Consider the following 23,210-nt stretch of genomic DNA (forward strand, 5'->3'; position numbering starts at 1 on the left):
TAGTGACATGAGACTTGTAATGGAGGGTTTCAGTAATGTTACAGCAGCCCGATGTATAAAGACAGGGTCCCACCTCAAAGACCTTCTCGGAGATCTCGCGCTCCATGGCCGGGACGGCTTTGAGATTACGGAACTCCGCCACCTCTCGGCTCCTGAGCTGGAGCAGGCGGAAGCGGCGGGAACGATTCAGTTCCTCCTCGGACAGGAAGTTAAACTCCTCCTGGAGCTGCTCCGGCCGGAAGTAATCCGGGACGGCCACCTCCCCTCCACTCGACATCTGTGAAGGACAGTGGCAGAGACCAAGAGAGGAGGAGGAGGAGAGGAAGAACAGAGGGAGAGAACAGGTGAGATAATGTGTGGAGGGAGTTATATTTGCAGTTACATTTCTCCGATCTTTAGCATAAAGTGTAAACATGCGACACTGGACGTTTCTTCTTCTGGTGTGGACCAGATGTTTACGATCTCCACAACTGATCACAGCCAGTCAACATCTCCATCCAAGGAACTTGGAAAACCCTCCGAGCGTGTAGAGTGGACACAGCCTATGGAAGGAGGTCACTCACTGAAAGCAGCTGCATCATGGAGGCGTTGTTGGGGTCGTTGGGGTCAAGGCGGGACTCGGTCGCCCACTTCCCCAGTTTCTTCATGTCGTTCAGACCCGACGCTCCAATACATACTATAGCGTCCATCTGCCTCAGACCGCTGCAGACAAACAGAGAGGGAGACACAGAAAGAAGACATCTCTCAGAACAACCTTTAAATGAACTGCACTGCCTTTCCACTATGGGCACAGATGCCAAGGAGCCTTAAGATAGCCACTTAAACTTTAACCACAGAAATATATCCCACCCAAATGATAAATCCAGGAATTAAAAAACATGAAAATCTAAGCATTTATGAAAGCATAAAAATACTTTTAATTGTTAATCGGTATTAAACCCTAAAACATGACAACTTGAAAGCTACATACCTGAATACAGATGAAAATAAAAACAACAGCAATGACACTCAGCCTCAGCAAACACAATCTCACCTAAATATGACCTCTGGTGTATAATTCATGCCAGAAAAGCATTTCTGAAGTACACTGAATGGAAAGATACAGCAACATACAACTGTGTTACAGATGGAAAACACCCACGCTGTCCAAGTCTATGAAGCAGAACTGACTGGAAGGCGTAGCACTACCACATATGGACCACCAGAGGAGAACCGCTGTCCTGAATCCCCCAGTGACCCAGCCCCTCTCACCTGCGCAGACCCCCCCTCACCTGCGCAGACCCCCCCTCACCTGCGCAGACCCCCCCCCTCACCTGCGCAGACCCCCCTTCACCTGCGCAGACCCCCCCTCACCTGCGCAGACCCCCCCTCACCTGCGCAGACCCCCCCCTCACCTGCGCAGACCCCCCCTCACCTGTGCAGTCCTGCGGCGGGTTGGCTGGCAGGGGGGGCCAGGGGCACAGCGCCCTCGCCGACGCCCCACGACACGCAGCAGGACAGCTTGGCTGTGGTCAGCAGGGTGTGCCTGTCACTGCCGTCCGCCATGAACGAGAACGGCACGTCTAACGCAGAGAGCATCGTCTTAGTCACTGCAGTGCATTACACGCTACGCTGAGCATGCTAATGTAGGAACATGCTAGTGTAGGAACTTTTCTTTTTGCACATATGAAAAAGCTTACCAGGGAAAAGCTGACACGCTAAAAGATTTAAAATGCATTTTAAGTTGCAGACCAACATAATGAATTCAAGTATGCGTGTGTGTGTCTGTGTGTGTGTGTGTCTGTGTGTGTGTGTGTCTGTGTGCCTGTGTGTGTGTGTGCGCCTGTGTGTGTGCCTGTGTGCGCCTGTGTGTGTGCCTGTGTGCGCCTGTGTGTGTCTGTGTGTGTCTGTGTGTGTCTGTGTGTGCCTGTGTGTGTGTGTGTGCCTGTGTGTGTGTATGTGCCTGTGTGTGTGTGTATGTGCCTGTGTGTGTGTATGTGCCTGTATGTGTGCCTGTATGTGTGTATGTGCCTGTATGTGTGCCTGTGTGTGTGCGTGTGCGTGTATGTGTGTGTGTGTGAGAGAGTGTCTGTGTGTGTGGGTGTGTGTATGTGTGTGTGTTTACCACTTCCAACACCCTCATGGTTGAAGGTGACTCTTTGGTTGCTGCTAAACTCCAGATCATCAGATGGAGCAGTGCCTGTTAACACGGAAGATTCTGGAATCGGCACACACACCTCCGCTAACTGAGACGTGGAGGAGCCAACACACTCGTATATCTAAGGAGGAAAACAAATGTAAAGTGAGAACACACACACACACACACAAACACGCAAACACGCAAAACCAGACTGTGACATACTACCTGTAGCTTGATACTCTCTGGCCAGTTCACTATCTTCAGGTTGAAGATTTGTCCAAAGTGAACTCTGAAGTCCATACTCAGTGAGCGAGTATCTGTTCGGGACACTTCTTTGTTGTTGTACAAAATTTTGATGTATAGAGAACGTTTTGCCACATCTTCCCGTCGTGCTAATTCACCTCTGGAAATACAGCACACACCATTCCATGTTGTCTTTACATGAAAGTAATGCATTACATTTACATAAGACAAAATTTACATTACGAGTATAAATATTATACTCTACAAATACTGTCCTACACAAAGAGAAACTGAAGTTCAACCAGTAAGTTATGTAACTGATTATAATCTACTGATTTTATATAGCCTAAATTTGCTAAGGTGTTGAAACTAGTCTTGAAAATAGATTAAGTCAATATATGTGTGTGTGATCTCTCTCTCCGTCTGTCTTTGAGTGAGTGTGTGTGTGAGAGAGAGAGAGAGAGAGCTCTACTCACCTAGGGCACTGCTCATTAGGAGTTACCGAACCAGAGACAGTAAGCTCTGGAAACAGAACCGGCTCCCCGGGTCTCCTGCGGATCTTGGCAGCCTTCTCGCGTACCTGCTGCTCCAGACCCGCTAGGTCTGGTTTCTCTGGAGGTTCTGGCTTCACGGGCTCCTCTCCCAGCTCCTCCTCACTTGCCTCATCTTCCTCTTCCTCTTCCTCATCCTGAGGCTGCTGTCTTCTCTGTTTTTGTTTCTTCTTTAAAGCTTTCTGAATGCAGCAGAATCACCAACACTTTATTTTGATAAAGATGTACTTCACTACCATGAGAATGTGCGCAAATGTCTCCAACTCAAATCAACCCTAACTCAAACCCTACTCTTAGGCAGTTATTATTTCTCCTCAAGTCTTTACTCTGTTGATGGAGTGAAGCGTCACGATACCTGCTTCCTCCTCCAGGACTTCCATTCCTCCAGCTGTCTCCTGTACTCAATCATCTTCTTCTCATGGTCTTCTGCACACTCTGCCCGCAGTTCTGTCACCTCTGCTTGGACCTCCGCCTCGTGCTCCAGCTCGTCGGACGGCCGCTCCACCTCCACCCTGAGGAGATATTAGACACAGAGTTGAGAATGAATCACGAGTTGCAGCATTATCACTGTTGATTGGGTGTGCTGGGGAGTGTTGAGCTGGTTTGTTGGAGTGTGTCTGATTAGTTTACCATTGACATTGGAGAATTTGTCTGATTGCTGATGGTTGTGGGAGTGTTTTTGATTAGATTGGACTGGTGTTTCAGTGTTTGTGGGAGGGTTTTAGATTAGACTGGAATGGTTTCAGTGTTTGTGGGAGGGTTTTAGATTAGACTGGATTGGTCTGTGTGTTTGTGGGAGGGTTTTAGATTAGACTGAACTGGTGTTTCAGTGTTTGTGGGAGGGTTTTAGATTAGACTGGACTGGTTTCAGTGTTTGTGAGAGGGTTTTAGATTAGACTGGACTGGTTTGAGTGTTTGTGGGAGGGTTTTAGATTAGACTGGATTGGTCTGTGTGTTTGTGGGAGGGTTTTAGATTAGACTGGACTGGTGTTTCAGTGTTTGTGGGAGGGTTTTAGATTAGACTGGACTGGTTTGAGTGTTTGTGGGAGGGTTTTAGATTAGACTGGACTGGTTTGAGTGTTTGTGGGAGGGTTTTAGATTAGACTGGACTGGTGTTTCAGTGTTTGTGGGAGGGTTTTAGATTAGACTGGACTGGTCTGTGTGTTTGTGGGAGGGTTTTAGATTAGACTGGACTGGTGTTTCAGTGTTTGTGGGAGGGTTTTAGATTAGACTGGACTGGTTTCAGTGTTTGTGAGAGGGTTTTAGATTAGACTGGACTGGTTTGAGTGTTTGTGGGAGGGTTTTAGATTAGACTGGACTGGTCTGTGTGTTTGTGGGAGGGTTTTAGATTAGACTGGACTGGTGTTTCAGTGTTTGTGGGAGGGTTTTAGATTAGACTGAACTGGTCTGTGTGTTTGTGGGAGGGTTTTAGATTAGACTGGACTGGTGTTTCAGTGTTTGTGGGAGGGTTTTAGATTAGACTGGACTGGTCTGTGTGTTTGTGGGAGGGTTTTAGATTAGACTGGACTGGTGTTTCAGTGTTTGTGGGAGGGTTTTAGATTAGACTGGACTGGTGTTTCAGTGTTTGTGGGAGGGTTTTAGATTAGACTGGATTGGTCTGTGTGTTTGTGGGAGGGTTTTAGATTAGACTGGACTGGTGTTTCAGTGTTTGTGGGAGGGTTTTAGATTAGACTGGATTGGTCTGTGTGTTTGTGGGAGGGTTTTAGATTAGACTGGACTGGTGTTTCAGTGTTTGTGGGAGGGTTTTAGATCAGACTGGACTGGTTTGAGTGTTTGTGGAAGGGTTTTAGATTAGACTGGATTGGTCTGTGTGTTTGTGGGAGGGTTTTAGATTAGACTGGACTGGTTTGAGTGTTTGTAGGAGGGTTTTAGATTAGACTGGACTGGTTTGAGTGTTTGTGGGAGGGTTTTAGATTAGACTGGACTGGTCTGTGTGTTTGTGGGAGGGTTTTAGATTAGACTGGACTGGTGTTTCAGTGTTTGTGGGAGGGTTTTAGATTAGACTGGATTGGTCTGTGTGTTTGTGGGAGGGTTTTAGATTAGACTGGACTGGTGTTTCAGTGTTTGTGGGAGGGTTTTAGATTAGATTGGACTGGTTTCAGTGTTTGTGAGAGGGTTTTAGATTAGACTGGACTGGTTTGAGTGTTTGTGGGAGGGTTTTAGATTAGACTGGATTGGTCTGTGTGTTTGTGGGAGGGTTTTAGATTAGACTGGACTGGTGTTTCAGTGTTTGTGGGAGGGTTTTAGATTAGACTGGACTGGTTTGAGTGTTTGTGGGAGGGTTTTAGATTAGACTGGACTGGTTTGAGTGTTTGTGGGAGGGTTTTAGATCAGACTGGACTGGTTTGAGTGTTTGTGGAAGGGTTTTAGATTAGACTGGACTGGTTTGAGTGTTTGTGGGAGGGTTTTAGATTAGACTGGACTGGTTTGAGTGTTTGTGGGAGGGTTTTAGATCAGACTGGATTGGTCTGTGTGTTTGTGGAAGGGTTTTAGATTAGACTGGATTGGTCTGTGTGTTTGTGGGAGGGTTTTAGATTAGACTGGACTGGTTTGAGTGTTTGTGGGAGGGTTTTAGATTAGACTGGACTGGTTTGAGTGTTTGTGCGAGGGTTTTAGATTAGACTGGATTGGTCTGTGTGTTTGTGGGAGGGTTTTAGATTAGACTGGACTGGTGTTTCAGTGTTTGTGGGAGGGTTTTAGATTAGACTGGATTGGTCTGTGTGTTTGTGGGAGGGTTTTAGATTAGACTGGACTGGTGTTTCAGTGTTTGTGGGAGGGTTTTAGATCAGACTGGACTGGTTTGAGTGTTTGTGGAAGGGTTTTAGATTAGACTGGATTGGTCTGTGTGTTTGTGGGAGGGTTTTAGATTAGACTGGACTGGTTTGAGTGTTTGTAGGAGGGTTTTAGATTAGACTGGACTGGTTTGAGTGTTTGTGGGAGGGTTTTAGATTAGACTGGACTGGTCTGTGTGTTTGTGGGAGGGTTTTAGATTAGACTGGACTGGTGTTTCAGTGTTTGTGGGAGGGTTTTAGATTAGACTGGACTGGTCTGTGTGTTTGTGGGAGGGTTTTAGATTAGACTGGACTGGTGTTTCAGTGTTTGTGGGAGGGTTTTAGATTAGACTGGACTGGTTTGAGTGTTTGTGGGAGGGTTTTAGATTAGACTGGACTGGTTTGAGTGTTTGTGGGAGGGTTTTAGATTAGACTGGACTGGTGTTTCAGTGTTTGTGGGAGGGTTTTAGATTAGACTGGATTGGTCTGTGTGTTTGTGGGAGGGTTTTAGATTAGACTGGACTGGTGTTTCAGTGTTTGTGGGAGGGTTTTAGATTAGATTGGACTGGTTTCAGTGTTTGTGAGAGGGTTTTAGATTAGACTGGACTGGTTTGAGTGTTTGTGGGAGGGTTTTAGATTAGACTGGATTGGTCTGTGTGTTTGTGGGAGGGTTTTAGATTAGACTGGACTGGTGTTTCAGTGTTTGTGGGAGGGTTTTAGATTAGACTGGACTGGTGTTTCAGTGTTTGTGGGAGGGTTTTAGATCAGACTGGACTGGTTTGAGTGTTTGTGGGAGGGTTTTAGATTAGACTGGACTGGTTTGAGTGTTTGTGGGAGGGTTTTAGATCAGACTGGACTGGTTTGAGTGTTTGTGGAAGGGTTTTAGATTAGACTGGACTGGTTTGAGTGTTTGTGGGAGGGTTTTAGATTAGACTGGACTGGTTTGAGTGTTTGTGGGAGGGTTTTAGATTAGACTGGACTGGTTTGAGTGTTTGTGGGAGGGTTTTAGATCAGACTGGATTGGTCTGTGTGTTTGTGGAAGGGTTTTAGATTAGACTGGATTGGTCTGTGTGTTTGTGGGAGGGTTTTAGATTAGACTGGACTGGTTTGAGTGTTTGTGGGAGGGTTTTAGATTAGACTGGACTGGTTTGAGTGTTTGTGCGAGGGTTTTAGATTAGACTGGATTGGTCTGTGTGTTTGTGGGAGGGTTTTAGATTAGACTGGACTGGTGTTTCAGTGTTTGTGGGAGGGTTTTAGATTAGACTGGATTGGTCTGTGTGTTTGTGGGAGGGTTTTAGATTAGACTGGACTGGTGTTTCAGTGTTTGTGGGAGGGTTTTAGATCAGACTGGACTGGTTTGAGTGTTTGTGGAAGGGTTTTAGATTAGACTGGATTGGTCTGTGTGTTTGTGGGAGGGTTTTAGATTAGACTGGACTGGTTTGAGTGTTTGTAGGAGGGTTTTAGATTAGACTGGACTGGTTTGAGTGTTTGTGGGAGGGTTTTAGATTAGACTGGACTGGTCTGTGTGTTTGTGGGAGGGTTTTAGATTAGACTGGACTGGTGTTTCAGTGTTTGTGGGAGGGTTTTAGATTAGACTGAACTGGTCTGTGTGTTTGTGGGAGGGTTTTAGATTAGACTGGACTGGTGTTTCAGTGTTTGTGGGAGGGTTTTAGATTAGACTGGACTGGTCTGTGTGTTTGTGGGAGGGTTTTAGATTAGACTGGACTGGTGTTTCAGTGTTTGTGGGAGGGTTTTAGATTAGACTGGACTGGTGTTTCAGTGTTTGTGGGAGGGTTTTAGATTAGACTGGATTGGTCTGTGTGTTTGTGGGAGGGTTTTAGATTAGACTGGACTGGTGTTTCAGTGTTTGTGGGAGGGTTTTAGATTAGACTGGACTGGTTTGAGTGTTTGTGGGAGGGTTTTAGATTAGACTGGACTGGTTTGAGTGTTTGTGGGAGGGTTTTAGATTAGACTGGACTGGTGTTTCAGTGTTTGTGGGAGGGTTTTAGATTAGACTGGATTGGTCTGTGTGTTTGTGGGAGGGTTTTAGATTAGACTGGACTGGTGTTTCAGTGTTTGTGGGAGGGTTTTAGATTAGACTGGATTGGTCTGTGTGTTTGTGGGAGGGTTTTAGATTAGACTGGACTGGTGTTTCAGTGTTTGTGGGAGGGTTTTAGATCAGACTGGACTGGTTTGAGTGTTTGTGGAAGGGTTTTAGATTAGACTGGATTGGTCTGTGTGTTTGTGGGAGGGTTTTAGATTAGACTGGACTGGTTTGAGTGTTTGTAGGAGGGTTTTAGATTAGACTGGACTGGTTTGAGTGTTTGTGGGAGGGTTTTAGATTAGACTGGACTGGTGTTTCAGTGTTTGTGGGAGGGTTTTAGATTAGACTGGACTGGTCTGTGTGTTTGTGGGAGGGTTTTAGATTAGACTGGACTGGTGTTTCAGTGTTTGTGGGAGGGTTTTAGATTAGACTGGACTGGTTTGAGTGTTTGTGGGAGGGTTTTAGATTAGACTGGACTGGTTTGAGTGTTTGTGGGAGGGTTTTAGATTAGACTGGACTGGTTTGAGTGTTTGTGGGAGGGTTTTAGATTAGACTGGACTGGTGTTTCAGTGTTTGTGGGAGGGTTTTAGATTAGACTGGATTGGTCTGTGTGTTTGTGGGAGGGTTTTAGATTAGACTGGACTGGTGTTTCAGTGTTTGTGGGAGGGTTTTAGATTAGACTGGACTGGTTTGAGTGTTTGTGGGAGGGTTTTAGATTAGACTGGACTGGTTTGAGTGTTTGTGGGAGGGTTTTAGATCAGACTGGACTGGTTTGAGTGTTTGTGGAAGGGTTTTAGATTAGACTGGACTGGTTTGAGTGTTTGTGGGAGGGTTTTAGATTAGACTGGACTGGTTTGAGTGTTTGTGGGAGGGTTTTAGATTAGACTGGACTGGTTTGAGTGTTTGTGGGAGGGTTTTAGATCAGACTGGATTGGTCTGTGTGTTTGTGGAAGGGTTTTAGATTAGACTGGATTGGTCTGTGTGTTTGTGGGAGGGTTTTAGATTAGACTGGACTGGTTTGAGTGTTTGTGGGAGGGTTTTAGATTAGACTGGACTGGTTTGAGTGTTTGTGCGAGGGTTTTAGATTAGACTGGATTGGTCTGTGTGTTTGTGGGAGGGTTTTAGATTAGACTGGACTGGTGTTTCAGTGTTTGTGGGAGGGTTTTAGATTAGACTGGATTGGTCTGTGTGTTTGTGGGAGGGTTTTAGATTAGACTGGACTGGTGTTTCAGTGTTTGTGGGAGGGTTTTAGATCAGACTGGACTGGTTTGAGTGTTTGTGGAAGGGTTTTAGATTAGACTGGATTGGTCTGTGTGTTTGTCGGAGGGTTTTAGATTAGACTGGACTGGTTTGAGTGTTTGTAGGAGGGTTTTAGATTAGACTGGACTGGTTTGAGTGTTTGTGGGAGGGTTTTAGATTAGACTGGACTGGTCTGTGTGTTTGTGGGAGGGTTTTAGATTAGACTGGACTGGTGTTTCAGTGTTTGTGGGAGGGTTTTAGATTAGACTGGACTGGTCTGTGTGTTTGTGGGAGGGTTTTAGATTAGACTGGACTGGTGTTTCAGTGTTTGTGGGAGGGTTTTAGATTAGACTGGACTGGTCTGTGTGTTTGTGGGAGGGTTTTAGATTAGACTGGACTGGTGTTTCAGTGTTTGTGGGAGGGTTTTAGATTAGACTGGACTGGTCTGTGTGTTTGTGGGAGGGTTTTAGATTAGACTGGACTGGTGTTTCAGTGTTTGTGGGAGGGTTTTAGATTAGACTGGACTGGTGTTTCAGTGTTTGTGGGAGGGTTTGTGGGACGGATGTGGTGAATGTTGGGACGCACTTCCTGATGTAGAGTTTGTAGGGCGTGTTGGTGAACCTCTGGAACTCCCTCAGAGCCTTCAGCTCTTTCCAGACTTTGATGATGTTCTTCAGCAGAGCTCTGTCCTTCTCCTGCTCCATGTCCCGCAGCCGACGCGTGTGACTGATAAAACACGTGTCTGATTAAACATGTGTGGGATTAAACACGTGTCTGATTAAACATGTGCATGACATGTGCTTTAATCTGGCTCAGCACCATCATTATCAGAGGACAATATGATCGGCATCATATTTTGGACATCTGAAGATGAACTTTATGAAATTGCTTGTGGTGGTGATGTTAAACAAAGGTAGCTTCATGTATAGTCTTCAACAGCTTTACATTTTTTTATCAACATTGCTCCATTTTGGATTAACCCAGAATTGTTGAGTTTATCAGTTTATGTTGTTTTACATAAACATAAATATGCAAAAAAGGTAAACAAAAACAGCAGAGGCCCAGATTGCTTACCTCACTTCCTGTTTGTACTCTGCTATCCTTTGCTGGGTCACATGGCTGAGGGCCTCTCCATTATGCAGCTCCAACATATTCCGAATAGTGTTCCTCAAACCGCTCAACTGGGGTCATGAGCAAACACACAAAGTGAAGTTTCATTCAGCACGCCTGGTCATCGTCTCCTACTGAAAGTCATTCTACTGAACCCTTTTCTGAATGTTTGGAGCCAAAACATCAACCCATCTAATCCCAGAACCTCTACATCTTGGCCCAGGGCAGGCAGACTCCGTTACCTTTTCACTGAGCAGATGGGTGAGGTTCTTGTGCTGTCGACTGAGCTGCTGATCATACAGCTGGGCCAGACGCGCCCCCAGCACGTGTTCCCTGCTGAACAGGGGATGATGGGAAAAAACGAGGCCGGACAGGTCCACGTCCAGCTGGTAGTCTCCCTGGGAGTCCCCGCCTCCTACGATGTAGCGGCTCACGTGCTTGGACTTTAGCGCCTACGCAGCGATGGGCAGGGAACAGAACGGTTCAGCCCAACAGTGGAACACAACATCAGCCATGTTTAAACGCGCCGAGGAACAAAACATCGGATTTAGAAGTGCCGTCATCTGCGGGAGGTACTACAAAATGTTCCCGAGAATATTATCTAACACGGTATAGAGACTTGTGAAGATTTCAGACAGACCTCTTCAGAGATACCCTCCAATGCCTTATCTTGATCTAAGAGTTAAAACCCTTTTGGCAAAAGCAGTCAGATCATTTCCTGTTGTTGCAGATACAAACACATTCCTGAACCAAACCTTCTGCTGTTATCAATGCCACATGTAACTTACAGAACTTCCTTCCTGATCAACATCATTTTAATCCCAGAAGCACTCGGGAACATGCACATGGCAGATGTGGGTAAGACTTTGTCCGTCTGTAATAGTGTACTGCCTCCCTGTTCGTCCCTGGGTCCTCCACCCTCGACCCCTAGATCTTCCCCCTCAACCCCCGTCCCAGTGTCCTCCGCTCTTAACCCCAGTCCCCGTGTCCTCCGCTCTTAACCCCAGTCCCCGTGTCCTCCGCTCTTAACCCCAGTCCCCATGTCCTCCGCTCTTAACCCCAGTCCCCGTGTCCTCCGCTCTTAACCCCAGTCCCCGTGTCCTCCGCTCTTAACCCCAGTCCCCGTGTCCTCCGCTCTTAACCCCAGTCCCCGTGTCCTCCGCCCTTAACCCCCGTCCCCGTGTCCTCCGCCCTTAACCCCCGTCCCCCGTGTCCAGCGCCCTTAACCCCCGTCCCCCGTGTCCAGCGCCCTTAACCCCCGTCCCCGTGTCCTCCACCCTCGACCTGGCCCCGTGTCCTCCGCCCTTAACCCCCGTCCCTGTGTCCTCCACCCTCGACCTGGCCCTGTGTCCTCCGCCCTTAACCCCCGTCCCCGTGTCCTTCCTCCTGTTCTGACTGAATGAGTGCTCCACCCAGGCATGAACCCACCCAGCTTCCCGCTCCACTGATGACATCACCACACATCTGGATCCACTCTCGGCTCTCACACCCCTCATCTCTGTCAATATTATTACTAGCTGCCTTTGTTGCTTAGCAACAGGTCATGTACATGCACAGGAAGGAGCTTGGGGAGACAGAGTGGTGTCATTTTTTTATATAAACAAAATGTTTATATAAATCTTTTATAAGCCTTGAGGCTGATGAGCAGTCAAGACTTTGTTCAGTGTATTTCACACGATTTGTGTCTAAGAGATTTCTGTGAAAAATGATTAGGAAGAGGTAAATCTCGTGATACCTTCCTGTAGATGCTCTGCAGTGCAGGTTCTAGCTCCTCCTCCATATGAAAAAGGGGCGGTCTCGTGGCGGACTCCTTGATTGGGTTAGGCTGAGTCAGGATCCTCCCATCATCCCCAAACCATTTCCTGCCCTGCCCAGAGTGGAACCGCGTTTCAGTCGAAGATCATTACAAACACATAAATCACATCTGGCAAACACATTTAAAGAAGCATCTCGGCAAAGACAAACGGGTCGTTCAGAGTCATTTCTAAAACACAGCGATGGAGAATGGATCTGGATCAGAGCCTGGGTTCTGTTCCACTGTGGTGCCTGAAATGAGAAGCCGGGAGGAGCAAATTGTGCACATGCAGTCCATCAAACAAGCAGGACCACTGTAAAATGGCGACGGTGTGAACGATAAATGTTGAAGGACAAAACACAAGGACATCTGGCACTAAGAACAGAATCTGTGACCTCCAGCCACCTTGTGATGGGACGCAGTTCTGTGGGTGGTTTCATATTCATAAGAAAACGATACTCTCGTGGTTGTGTTCCTGTTTCTAATAACACAAGAGATGCTGCCACCAATTCCAGATCACCACACTATAGATGTATGTCACTTACTTGATCCTGCATCAGAATACGGTTTTCCAGAATGTTCTGATTGGACAAGGAGACCGGCGGTCTCTCCCCAACATAAAGTCCCTCCTCCTCCAGGTAACGCGGCTGAACGTTCTCTGGTAACTTGCTGGATGCTGGCACTGAAGCACATACACGTGTAACCACGCGAGTCGTTCTACGTGACCTGGTTTTACAGCAGAGAATGTGACTCTTATATTCACATTGCTGTACCTGGCTTCATGCTGGGCGTGAAGAGAATCTCACGCTCTCTCTGCACACGTGTGCTGTAGCCCAAATACTCCGCCTTCTTCACTTCCAGGAAGTCGCGTGCTGATTGATCGATGATGAAGAGATCCTCGTCTTCCTCTCTGACCAGTGGTGCATCTTCTTCCTGGGTTACAGTATGTGTTAAGCTAGTTCACTAGTCTATAGTAGCTACTTACAAATACTTCACATAGCGAAATAAGTGCATGCCAAAAAATAAAATAAATTATTTTTGGGGTGAAAACTTCCATTTCAATATTACTGGCATGTGTGATTTTACTTTATCTCCGTCTGCACTGTACACTGTATATGGAGGTCAAGGCCACCCAGATGAACTATCACAGAAACGGTTTACCCTGGACGCATCCTCTCCTTCATGCTCTCCCACCATCTCAGTTTCTCTCTCCTCTTCCTCCTCCTCCTCCTCCTCCTCACTCCCTTCCCCCTCTCCTCTCCTGTGTCTTCTTTTCATTCGACCCTGGCGCTGGCTTTCTTGGGGATCAGGGTCAAAGTTGAAGGTGAAGAAGTTGTAGGACTCCTCAGCAGTGGGCAGTCCAGCTTCTGTCTGGTTAGCCAAAAAAAAACCCCCCACAAACTAAAGAATCAAAAACACTATTTATACGGTCAATTTTTCAGTCAAACAAAAATTACACCAATTTCCACAGAACAAAATGGCTGAGAAATATTATTCTTCCTTCTATCATGTTTAACTGCACTTAAAACACTTAAAAACATTCTAAATTCAGATTCTACATTCTGATACTCCAAATACTGCTGGCATGAATATTCTATTAACATCTCCTCACGACTCCCAAACAGCATTGTACAGTCACTGCACCCTGATACACTGCAGACTTATTCTTTAAGTGCCCAACCCTTCCCTGGGGGGTTGGGGGGTCGGCTTACCTTGGTGATGCGTCTGGCTGCATCGCGGAATCTCACCCTGGTGGTGAAGGACTGGCCAGCAGGGGGCTCCAGATCTCTCTGCAGAATTACAGACATGACATCATCTCTTAGCACCTTGCACACCTTGCTAGCTGCTGGACAGAGAGATGTCTCCTGCGTACCTCTCTGTCGAGCCTGGTGAGTGTCTCCCTGTCCCGGAGACTCTGCAGACGACTGGATGAGTCCAGTGAAGACTCCTGCTGCAACAGGCTCGCCGCTTTGGACTGATCAGAGGGAGGGCACACACACACACACACACACACACACACGTGCGCACAAATTATTAACTATTGGCAGTTTTCCCTCAGTTCCAAAAGCTTTCTGTGGCTATTTCTATCAAACGTGGTTCCAAGCCCTGATCTCCCACTGCAGTGTGCTGTAGAGAGTCAGTGAGCTCACCCTGATCTCACCCTGCAGTGTGCTATAGAGTCAGGGTGCTCACCCTGAGCTCACCCTGCAGTGTTCTGTAGAGTCAGTGATCTCCCCCTGATCTCCCCCTGCAGACCTCACCCTGTGTGTTGTGGAGTCAGGTGAACTCACCCTGGCCTCTTGCAGTTTCTCCTTCACACGCTGCCTCACTGAGCTCTGGGAGAGACTGGAGTCAGCCCTCGACACAGCAGGGAGAGGAGGGAGATCTGAGACAGAGAGAGACACGCTTTCAATGAGTAACGTTGACATGTTGACACTGGAAATACACTACAGGTAAAACAGCAACATGCTAGTCTTGTTGAGGCTCGGTCACCTCGCTGTAGCCGGGTCGAGTGGTCTCTCTTTGCCCGTGTCTCCTCTTTAATCTCATCCTGCCCACAATGCAGCTCCTGCACAGCTGTGACCTCCTCCCCCACCACCTCCTCCTCCAATATCTCCTCTCCCGACATCTCCTCTAACAGCTGAAACGCAGGACGCACACATCGAGAGTAAACAGATGGCAACTAACAAACCTGCCTGTAAACAAACACCATCACATTTCTCACCTTCTTCTTCCTCCTCATTCTCTTCACTTTCAGAGAGCGTCGCAGGGTCTCACCCGGGTCCTCTCTGCCGGTCAGTTCCTGATGGAGCATATGTCCTTGCAGTGAGAATCAGACCCACTCATACGTTTTTAAACAGAGTTTATGAAACAGTGGTTTCCGAGGACTTGCTCGAAATCCTCAAAAACAACACGAGCAATAACTATACACACTGGTGCATCTCAGTGAAGAGGGTCTTGTTGCTTCTAGTTTTTTTCAGCTTTCAAAAACTACCATGACAATTGATTTCAGTTTTCTTTAGACCAACAGTTCAAGAACAGACACTGCAACAATTAGAGATATTTCATTTTAATTTCGTCAACCAGTTTGTATTAATGGTTAGGGAGAAGTCACAGAATGCAGACTACAGTCAGCACAGGAAGCACAGGGTGAGAGGTTACAGAAGTGTAGCACACACAAAAGTGGAAACAAAGAATATAGCTTATCCTACTTGGCAAACTCAATAACACAGTGAACACAGAAATATAAGACAGAGGTTTCTGGAACCATCGATTTGTTCTAGAACATGACAGAGCTGCAAGGAAAGAAGCCAAATTCTAGAACGCCACAGAAGAGAAGGGAGCATTCCACGATATCAGAACGCAGGCGGAGGTAAACGGAACCAACCTCGACGGCGGTGTGGTCATTGTCCTTAGACATATCGGAGTCGGAAGGAACCAGAGCCTAGCAGACAAAGTAAACACCACAAAGACATGCCTTACCACTGTGTGTGTGTGTGTGTCTGTGTGTGTGTGTGTGTGTATCAGCATGCGTGCATGCTCTCCAAGTACCATAGTGGACATGTTGAGTCACGTTGTACTTGTTCACTACAGCCACAGTATCTTGTAAAGTCATATGTCGGCCCACGTGTGAAGATTCAGGTGAAGGTGTGTATGCTTGTGTGCACACTGTTCATTAATTCATTAAGTAATAATGAAGTAAGTTGTACTTTAAATATATTTGGACCTAGCTTTACTTTCACTCCACTATACATGTACATCCAATATTTTACTCTTTACTTTACCACACTGACTACTAAACAGCCCTTTGCTATCCAAGTGATTTGTGGATGACGGAGACTAGATGATCAAGTGGGTTGCTTGATGATTTCAGGTTAGTATTCTCCAAATTACTATGGCACCCATAGAGAAAAGAAATGGCAGTTTCTGCTGGAAACCCTTCAAGGCCAGAGTCCTTCCTTGCAGATGAGCACACCAGACATACGTTCAACTCCTTCACAACACTTGTGCAAAAGTGCTGCTTTGGACCTCAGTTTTCAAAGGTTCTCTTCCTGGCAGTGTGTACCTTCAGTCGCTTTCATGAGAAAGTGAAAGCTTTAGGTCTAATGTAAAGTATCCAGACTTATCTAGACCTAAAAATCACACTCAAAACATACAAATTGTACACAAAATACAAAAATACAAAAAAAAGCTACGTCTTTTTGCATTCAAAAACTTTTTTGCACTTTCAAGATAAAGTTCTGCATTTTTTATTGTTGTTTGACTGTAATTGATAATTTTCTAGTTTCCTCAAGAAAAACCATGATGGAGTATTTCTGCTGAAGTATTATTCCTCGGAGGTTTTTAAAATCCTGCTTTCAGTTCATTTATAACGGCTCTTTATAAAATTGTTGAATCCATATGCACAAACATACCAATACAATTATTGGTACTGAATACTGGCAAGTTTTCTGAAAGCAGTAAATGGCAGGAAACGTCCTTTACAGCAAAAGTTGTGATTCAATTCATTGACTGAGATTGCAACGTGCCGGTGTAACGCACCTGAGTGTCATCCTTCACCTTCGCTAAAGAGTCTTGCAGTGTTCTCCGTTTCTTCCGTAGTTTTTCCCGGAGTTCACTAGGACAGAGCATCGAACAGACATCGAGTTTAGGACTGTACACGCCAGCAGATATCAAAGAACTGTTTTTACGTATTGAAACGCATATTATGTTGGAGCAAATGATGTAAAAGTGTCGTCCACCCGCGCTGTGGGTCCCTATGCACGTTGAGATGTGATTACCAGCATATAGGTATTATCACAGCTATTATATTCACCTAGACATGATGGAGGCAGGTTCCCTCGACAGTTTCGATGAAGACACGTAGTTTATACGTTGTGCATTTCACCGGAGAGCCTTGAAGAAATAATCGTCCACTTGTTCTACAAACCTAAAATATTTATCTGAAAGTATCCACACGAACAACACAAACATTTGAACAGTCACGTTTAATCTTAGCTTGCAGTGAAACACTGTTGCAATGTTTTTGTAGCAGTTTATTTTACATACGCGAGAAATTAAATGATCGGTAACAGAAAACAGTAACTAGTAATGGAGGGGTCTTGATCGCAGTTAAACCACAGTAATCCTTGAACAACACTTTCGGGAAAAGATCTTGAGACAGCGGGGCGTTTACGCAGCATGCAAAAAAGACGAATGTGTGCACGAAATGTTCTTCAGAAATGTTTTTTTTTTCTCCATATTTAATCAAACACTAAATATCTTACCATCTTCACGTTACTTTGCTGCTTGGTAACGGAAAACACGCACTATCCTTCAACCAAACCACACGAGTAAACGCACCCTAACGTGCTTGTTGGAGAAGGGCTTTTCATTGGCTGCGATTCTATCAATCACCAAACTCACTGACGTAGCGCGTGACGTCGGACTCGCAGCTCTGAAGACATGTATTGTATTCCACCATTATGACTAAGAATTACATTTTATTTTTCTCTTTAAACATCCGTAGATAAACACCACTGATGTCCGTGTTTTTATATTGTTACAAGTCGTGGTGTAGTGTATTTTGTTGTCAAATCTATAGCAGTAAGGTAGCTTTTACTAAAAAAAAACTATCAACTGAATAATACAAAATATCATTGATAATCAGTAAAAAGTAACATAACTGCCAGGTCTAATAAAACTGAACATATATCAGACCTTCGCGTCTCAATATCAGAATGTGTCTTCTCTTTCTCTTGCAGTCACACACAAACAGGAGAGCGAGGGCTGCTTAGTGAAACGTCCCGCAGAGGGATTTTTGCTGCTCTTTGGAATTCAAGAAATGTCGCTGAAATAATTTGCTTAAGTGCCAGAACGTATTATTACAAATAAATAAATAAATTACAATAAATCTATTTGATATCTTAGCCACAATTCTACTAAGGTGTTGGTGTAATAAATCTCACTCACATATACTGGCAAGATTAACAACATTTATGCACTGTAGATCAGACTATACAACACAACTATACATCAGTCACATTATTGTTACATTTTTGTTCTCTATTCCAACAGACTGGGGGTGAAATTTTTATTATGAATAACAATGTCAATAAAGAAAAAAATAAAGAGGGTCATACCTTCAATTTAGGATGACAGCATGCAAATTTATAACAACTTCTTCATTTCAGTCCCAGGCACAGAGCCAAAACTGGACAGAGCCAAAACTGATCTCTTCTTTATTGGAGTCTAGGTTGTGTTTAAATGTCACATATATTGACAATTTCAATTATGAAAATAATTTTTTTTTAAGTCATCATATGTCTAAAGAAAGGTTTTGCTGGCCTGTCTATATCTTGCAATATTCTCATATTTTCTCTCATTGGTAAACATAAAATCTTCTAAAGCCTAAATTTAAGGTCTTCTTACTCTACATAAATGTCTACCATACAATATACAAAAATATAATAAATGGTGAAAAGCACATGATTTGAGTTTGACTCATACACATTAAGTCATGTCCTGGTTTGAACTGATTGTAAATTTGATCCACAGTACTCTCAGTTAGGAGCTAAAAGAAAGTTCATTTTGCTGGTTTAACTGATGTGCTCTGACTGTTTGTGTCCAATGGTACTAAGCATAGTCCTCTGCAAGTGTGTCCAGGTAATTAGTGTCTGCGTAGAGCAAAAACCCAGAGAAGAGGCTGTCTGCCCAACCGGGGTCTGAGAACAAGCCATTCTGGTCCTTGTAGAAGATCTCCAGCCACACCTCATCTTCTGGGTTGAGGAACATCACAGTTGACCCAGATGCAACATCATGATTACCAGTGTTGGCGTCAAAAGTCTTAATGCGGTACTGCCCGTTTTGCACCAAGCTGATGGCCAAGTGTTTGTTGGCCAGTGTGATGTCGTAGGAGAAATAATAGACGCCTGGGTAAGCGCATATGAACTTGCCCGTCTGTGGGTTATAGTGGTTGCCCTCATTGAACAGAACCTTGTTGAACTTGATTGGTGCTTTCTCTGTCGGGTAGCTGCTGGTAATGCCCACAGAGAAGGCCGATTTGGGAACCAGACTTCCACAGCGACAGACGCCAGGTATGCCTTGTGGACCCCTCTGCCCCTTTGCCCCTCTCGTTCCTGGGGGCCCTGGGGGACCAAGGGTCCCCGGGTCTCCACATTCACCTTCTGGGCCTCGCTTCCCTGTTGAGCCTCTTTCTCCACGCTCCCCTAGCTTACCTGTGGGCCCCACTCTCCCTTTGATCCCTGTGACAGACAAATAGGTCGGCAGGGTTGTTAGACTACATTTCCCATCATGCCTCAGGTGGGTTGATTTTTCTCAGGATATTTTTTTGATCTTGAATGGTTCTTTGCCTTCTGTTCTGTGTGTGAGTAGTGTGTGTGTGTGTGTGTGTGTGTGTGTGTGTGTGTGTGTGTGTGTGTGTTTACTCTGCGAGGACTGCTGATTTATCTGGATCATTTGACTGCCTTTCCTACCACTTGTATTGATTTCCTACCATTTCCAACTGTTAAAATTGACAGTTTGTTTTCTTTAGCAGAATGAATTAAAACTACGACTCACAAATCTGTCACTATGTGTTTGTACAGCTTTGTGCTTCTCAAGCTGCTTCCTTCCTTAAATTGGCGTGAATGTGTGTGTGTGTGTGTGTGGGGGGGGGGGGGGGGGGGGTTTGTATAAGCAACAGTTCCAACATCATATCTGGGTTTCGCTGGTGTGAAACCACGTGAGCACTGCTAGCTGAAGCAATCATAGCATGTTCCAATCACATCTGTTTGAGGAATTTACAACTATTCAGTGCTATCGCAACAAATATGGAGGAGAAGAGAGAACAGCTCCCCAGAGATTGTCTGTGTTTTGAAGTGATGTTTTTCATAGTGATTATAGCTACATATAATGTGTCAGTCTGGTTCTGTGTAATTTGCAACTCCGAGGGACGAGTTCACACATAGTTAAGATGAAAATACTGGAATGGGACCAATCCCATCACCCAAACTGCCAGAACAGCTAAATTACACATCACGAAAAAGAAGGAATCAGTTAAAGTTCAGCACGGTCTTTAGCACTGGTTAGTTCGGACAAATTTCACAGTGTGACTGCAGAATTCTGAGAGCTTTTGCTCCACATACCTGTCTCTCCCTTCTCTCCTTTCTCTCCTTTCCTCCCATCCCTGCCGTCTCTTCCTGGTATGCCAACATGGCCGTCGGCCCCCGGGGGCCCGGCAAGGCCTGGCTTCCCTGGTGTCCCTGGCAACCCCGGAATGCTGCAGATAAATCGAGGTGCAGATGCCTTCGCCTTGGCCTCCAGCAGCTGACCAATCACGCACTGGCACAGACAGACCACGCCCATAATTGTCCGCATCTTCGCACCTAGGGAAAGACATTGTCATCATATCTGGAGATCTGAAAAGCCAAAGTAAATAAAGCTTGGGTAATCAGTACTGCGCAGAGACCACTTCATGATAGAACGCCACTGTCACAGCACAGAGTAAAGACGCTATCAGCACTGTTAAATCACTGTGCATTTGGGAAAATACGCCTAGCAACAACCTCTGGAACAAAATACGGAGCATCATATTAATTTCAATGCTAATATCATATTCTCTGGTGTTCAAACCTTTCCAACTTATAGTATACACATGTTATGTTCCACTGTATACACTGGTGTTTTCATTTTATCATCACTAGAAATGTTTATCTTGGATCTTTCTAATCCCATCAGTGATTTCTCACTATGAGCTACATTCTCTAATGAAGCCTCGTTCTTATTTCTGCCTTTTAGGGACAGACAGTCACCAACCTGCTGGGAGATTAAGATCTAGTCTTTTGTGTCTTGGTTCACTTCCCAAAGAAGATTTGCTTTTTTTTTTCCTGAAACACTTCAGAGGGATTATGGAACCTTCAAGATGGCGCCAGAGAGCGAGGAGGGGCCCGTGTGAGCAGTGAGTATCTATCACGACGCATTACAAATAAACATAAAACGCATGTGAACTGAAACAGGATTAGAGGAGCGTTCTGTCAGGATGACATCACCAAAGTTTACACCTAGTTTTGTGGTTAATCCGCAGTAAGAAAAATAATGATTCTGACTCAGAGCCCTAAAAAGAAAAAACCGACAAAACAGAGAAGATGGAGACTTGCACCGCCCTTCTAATGACCGAGTGTCTTGGTCTAAGACTGCTGCAGCAGGTGTGATACTGGGTTGAATACCATATAAGGCGTCAGATGTGCACACCATTAATCTCAGATCATCCTTTCAGTTGATGATAAAGGCCCAGACGACAGATATAATCTCCCCCAGCCATGAATTGGCTTTCCTGTCTCAGTTTCTCTTAATAAACAACACAAGGTATTCAAGTGAAAATCACACTCAGCTGTGGGACTACACAGCACACTCTGCACACACTGCAGTTTGCACATCACAGTGAGCAGATGTGAGCTGCAATGGACATGGTGACGCTGTGGGCTAGAACATGTGTTTTCCCATTATAAAGCGGTGCAGGATTTACGATGGTGAATTACACTCCGACAATCGCATTAGGCACCACACTGCAGTTGGCACTTTGCACATTAGGACGAACAGATGATCGTGTGGGCTGGAATGAGTTTACCCATCAAACATCCCACATTGAGGAACATCTGAGGGTTTCCCTTGTTTCCTTGGAGATTCACGTTTCTTGTGCAGTTCTCTCGGCCTGTGACATCAGCTCTCACTGCAATTATGAAGCAATTACAGTGATAATGTCCAAAGCCTTAACTACCAATGCACAACAGAATCAGAGCTTTGGCAGTAGATGGTTCAAGATCTGTATTTATAAAGCATCAGAGTTCAGAGGGCAACTCCACCTGTCCCAAAATGCAATGGCAGTAAAGCATGAGCTTAAATACTGCAGGTGATGTCAAGAGCATGTTGGCCAATCAGAAGCCTTAAAATGGTTATTACCAATAACAATGGTGTGTTGAGAAAGGGGGCGGGGGTTGGCAGATGTGTGGGCCAATAATGGAGTGGAGTTGTTCCTCAATATCACACTTGAATATGGTAACTGTACATTTATGTGTAAACGAGTCCTGTCAGGAATATTAAAATCAGCACTATTTTGGCAACGTTCATCATTGTCCAAGATAGCATCATGTAAACAAAGCAGATTGCGGTGCACTCTGACTTCAAAGGAGATAAAACGCCACTGACGACAGACACATTTTCACATCTTTATGATTTTGGCCATAAGGTATCAGTTGAGTTATTGGCCGCACAGCACACTACAACAGCTTTGATAAGAAGCCCTGCTTGTAATTTAGGAATGCATAACCCCTGCCAACCCTGACGACCATCTGCTTGGTAACTGCCAACAGTGGTCCAAACAGAACCAGACAACCACCACCCTGACAACACAGAAAGAACCAGTGCAGCTAGTTGCTAACCAAGCTCCGTGTGTTATGGTGCTTCTGATGGAGGAGTTGCAGACACATATACACATCTGTAAGCCCCAAAGCAAAGAAGTGCTCAGCGTGGAGTTGGAGAGCACGAGCGCCTCACACTGTTTCCTTGACAACCAGGGAAACACAGTCGGCCATTCTGACAGATGTAAATATTTGACTGACAGGCTACGAGAGACAGTGAGTGTACCATTATTCTGACAACGCATAAGCGTAAATTAATTTCAGTTCATGTATATGAATGTAACAGAACATTCCTGTGTGAGTTATGGATTTCTGATGATCCTGCCCTTATACATCATAAACTTGAGCTGTAACAGCAACTATAGCAAAGTTTTAAAAGTGCCCAACGATGTTAAGAATCCATTAACAACACTGAAATACATTTACTTTGATTAATCTGTGTAAACAACGAAAAAGTATAATTTCAGTACAGAAGGATTCACAAAAATGAAATGCTGTGAATGTTGTTTGAACTCTAAAGTTCAAATATTCAACAAAATTATATATTTTGTTAATCAATTAATGACACAAGATGATCAAGGACTTTTCAGTGTTACCAGTACAGATTGGAGTCTGTGGCTGCCGGGTCCCTCAGGAAGATGGCCCACCCAGCTCTGGTGTTCCCTATGTGCTCGTGGGCATTCCCGCGCCTTTCTCACGCTCAGTGTCCCGTCTGGACCTTGTCTCGCTTTCTTCTCCCCTCCGTCTCCTATGCTCTGCAACGGCTGCTTGCGAGACACAACTGGACTCGCGCCGCCCACGTTGTAAAAGGCAGAGTTGCATCAGAAGTCATCCTGTCTAGTGTAAATCTCATCTGCCCCTGGTCTAACGGCCTCTCCTCTCACTTCTGCTCATCTCTGCTCGGACGATCTCGCCCCTCC

At 45.3% G+C, this 23,210-nt stretch overlaps 2 protein-coding genes across 10 annotated transcripts in view; both read right to left on the reverse strand.

Annotated features, from left to right (window-relative positions):
* cc2d2a (coiled-coil and C2 domain containing 2A) overlaps nucleotides 1–17,252 on the reverse strand; it is a 26,852-nt gene extending 9,600 nt beyond the window's left edge. For 2 of the 9 annotated variants that reach the window (XM_076984506.1, XM_076984507.1), the window contains exons 1-22: nucleotides 16,436–16,525; nucleotides 15,281–15,338; nucleotides 14,619–14,713; nucleotides 14,387–14,534; nucleotides 14,185–14,279; nucleotides 13,767–13,868; nucleotides 13,606–13,683; nucleotides 13,055–13,264; nucleotides 12,667–12,826; nucleotides 12,439–12,575; nucleotides 11,834–11,965; nucleotides 10,341–10,550; nucleotides 10,063–10,169; nucleotides 9,574–9,714; nucleotides 3,269–3,425; nucleotides 2,839–3,095; nucleotides 2,345–2,522; nucleotides 2,105–2,258; nucleotides 1,415–1,562; nucleotides 1,034–1,087; nucleotides 564–702; nucleotides 74–277 (exon numbers count right to left, since the gene is read on the reverse strand). In XM_076984506.1, coding sequence (XP_076840621.1) covers nucleotides 74–277; nucleotides 564–702; nucleotides 1,034–1,087; nucleotides 1,415–1,562; nucleotides 2,105–2,258; nucleotides 2,345–2,522; nucleotides 2,839–3,095; nucleotides 3,269–3,425; nucleotides 9,574–9,714; nucleotides 10,063–10,169; nucleotides 10,341–10,550; nucleotides 11,834–11,965; nucleotides 12,439–12,575; nucleotides 12,667–12,826; nucleotides 13,055–13,264; nucleotides 13,606–13,683; nucleotides 13,767–13,868; nucleotides 14,185–14,279; nucleotides 14,387–14,534; nucleotides 14,619–14,713; nucleotides 15,281–15,338; nucleotides 16,436–16,525 — 3,054 coding nt within the window. Of the gene's footprint in view, nucleotides 1–73; nucleotides 278–563; nucleotides 703–1,033; nucleotides 1,088–1,414; nucleotides 1,563–2,104; nucleotides 2,259–2,344; nucleotides 2,523–2,838; nucleotides 3,096–3,268; nucleotides 3,426–9,573; nucleotides 9,715–10,062; nucleotides 10,170–10,340; nucleotides 10,551–11,833; nucleotides 11,966–12,438; nucleotides 12,576–12,666; nucleotides 12,827–13,054; nucleotides 13,265–13,605; nucleotides 13,684–13,766; nucleotides 13,869–14,184; nucleotides 14,280–14,386; nucleotides 14,535–14,618; nucleotides 14,714–15,280; nucleotides 15,339–16,435; nucleotides 16,526–16,709; nucleotides 16,837–17,160 lie in introns of those variants that run through there. The other 7 variants (XM_076984510.1, XM_076984512.1, XM_076984508.1 and 4 more) reach the window with 6 other exon arrangements.
* A 357-nt stretch (nucleotides 17,253–17,609) lies between these two features.
* Nucleotides 17,610–23,150, reverse strand: c1qtnf7 (C1q and TNF related 7). Its single transcript, XM_076984534.1, has 3 exons — nucleotides 22,887–23,150; nucleotides 20,020–20,259; nucleotides 17,610–19,137 (listed from the first exon to the last, which is right to left on the reverse strand). The coding sequence occupies exons 2-3, from the start codon at nucleotides 20,249–20,251 to the stop codon at nucleotides 18,509–18,511; spliced, it is 861 nt and encodes a 286-aa protein (XP_076840649.1). The 5' UTR covers nucleotides 20,252–20,259; nucleotides 22,887–23,150; the 3' UTR covers nucleotides 17,610–18,508.
* Nucleotides 23,151–23,210: the final 60 nt, after the last annotated feature.

This window comes from Brachyhypopomus gauderio, chromosome 21 (genome assembly GCF_052324685.1).
Source record: "Brachyhypopomus gauderio isolate BG-103 chromosome 21, BGAUD_0.2, whole genome shotgun sequence".
In the NCBI taxonomy this organism is placed as follows: Eukaryota; Metazoa; Chordata; class Actinopteri; order Gymnotiformes; family Hypopomidae; genus Brachyhypopomus; species Brachyhypopomus gauderio.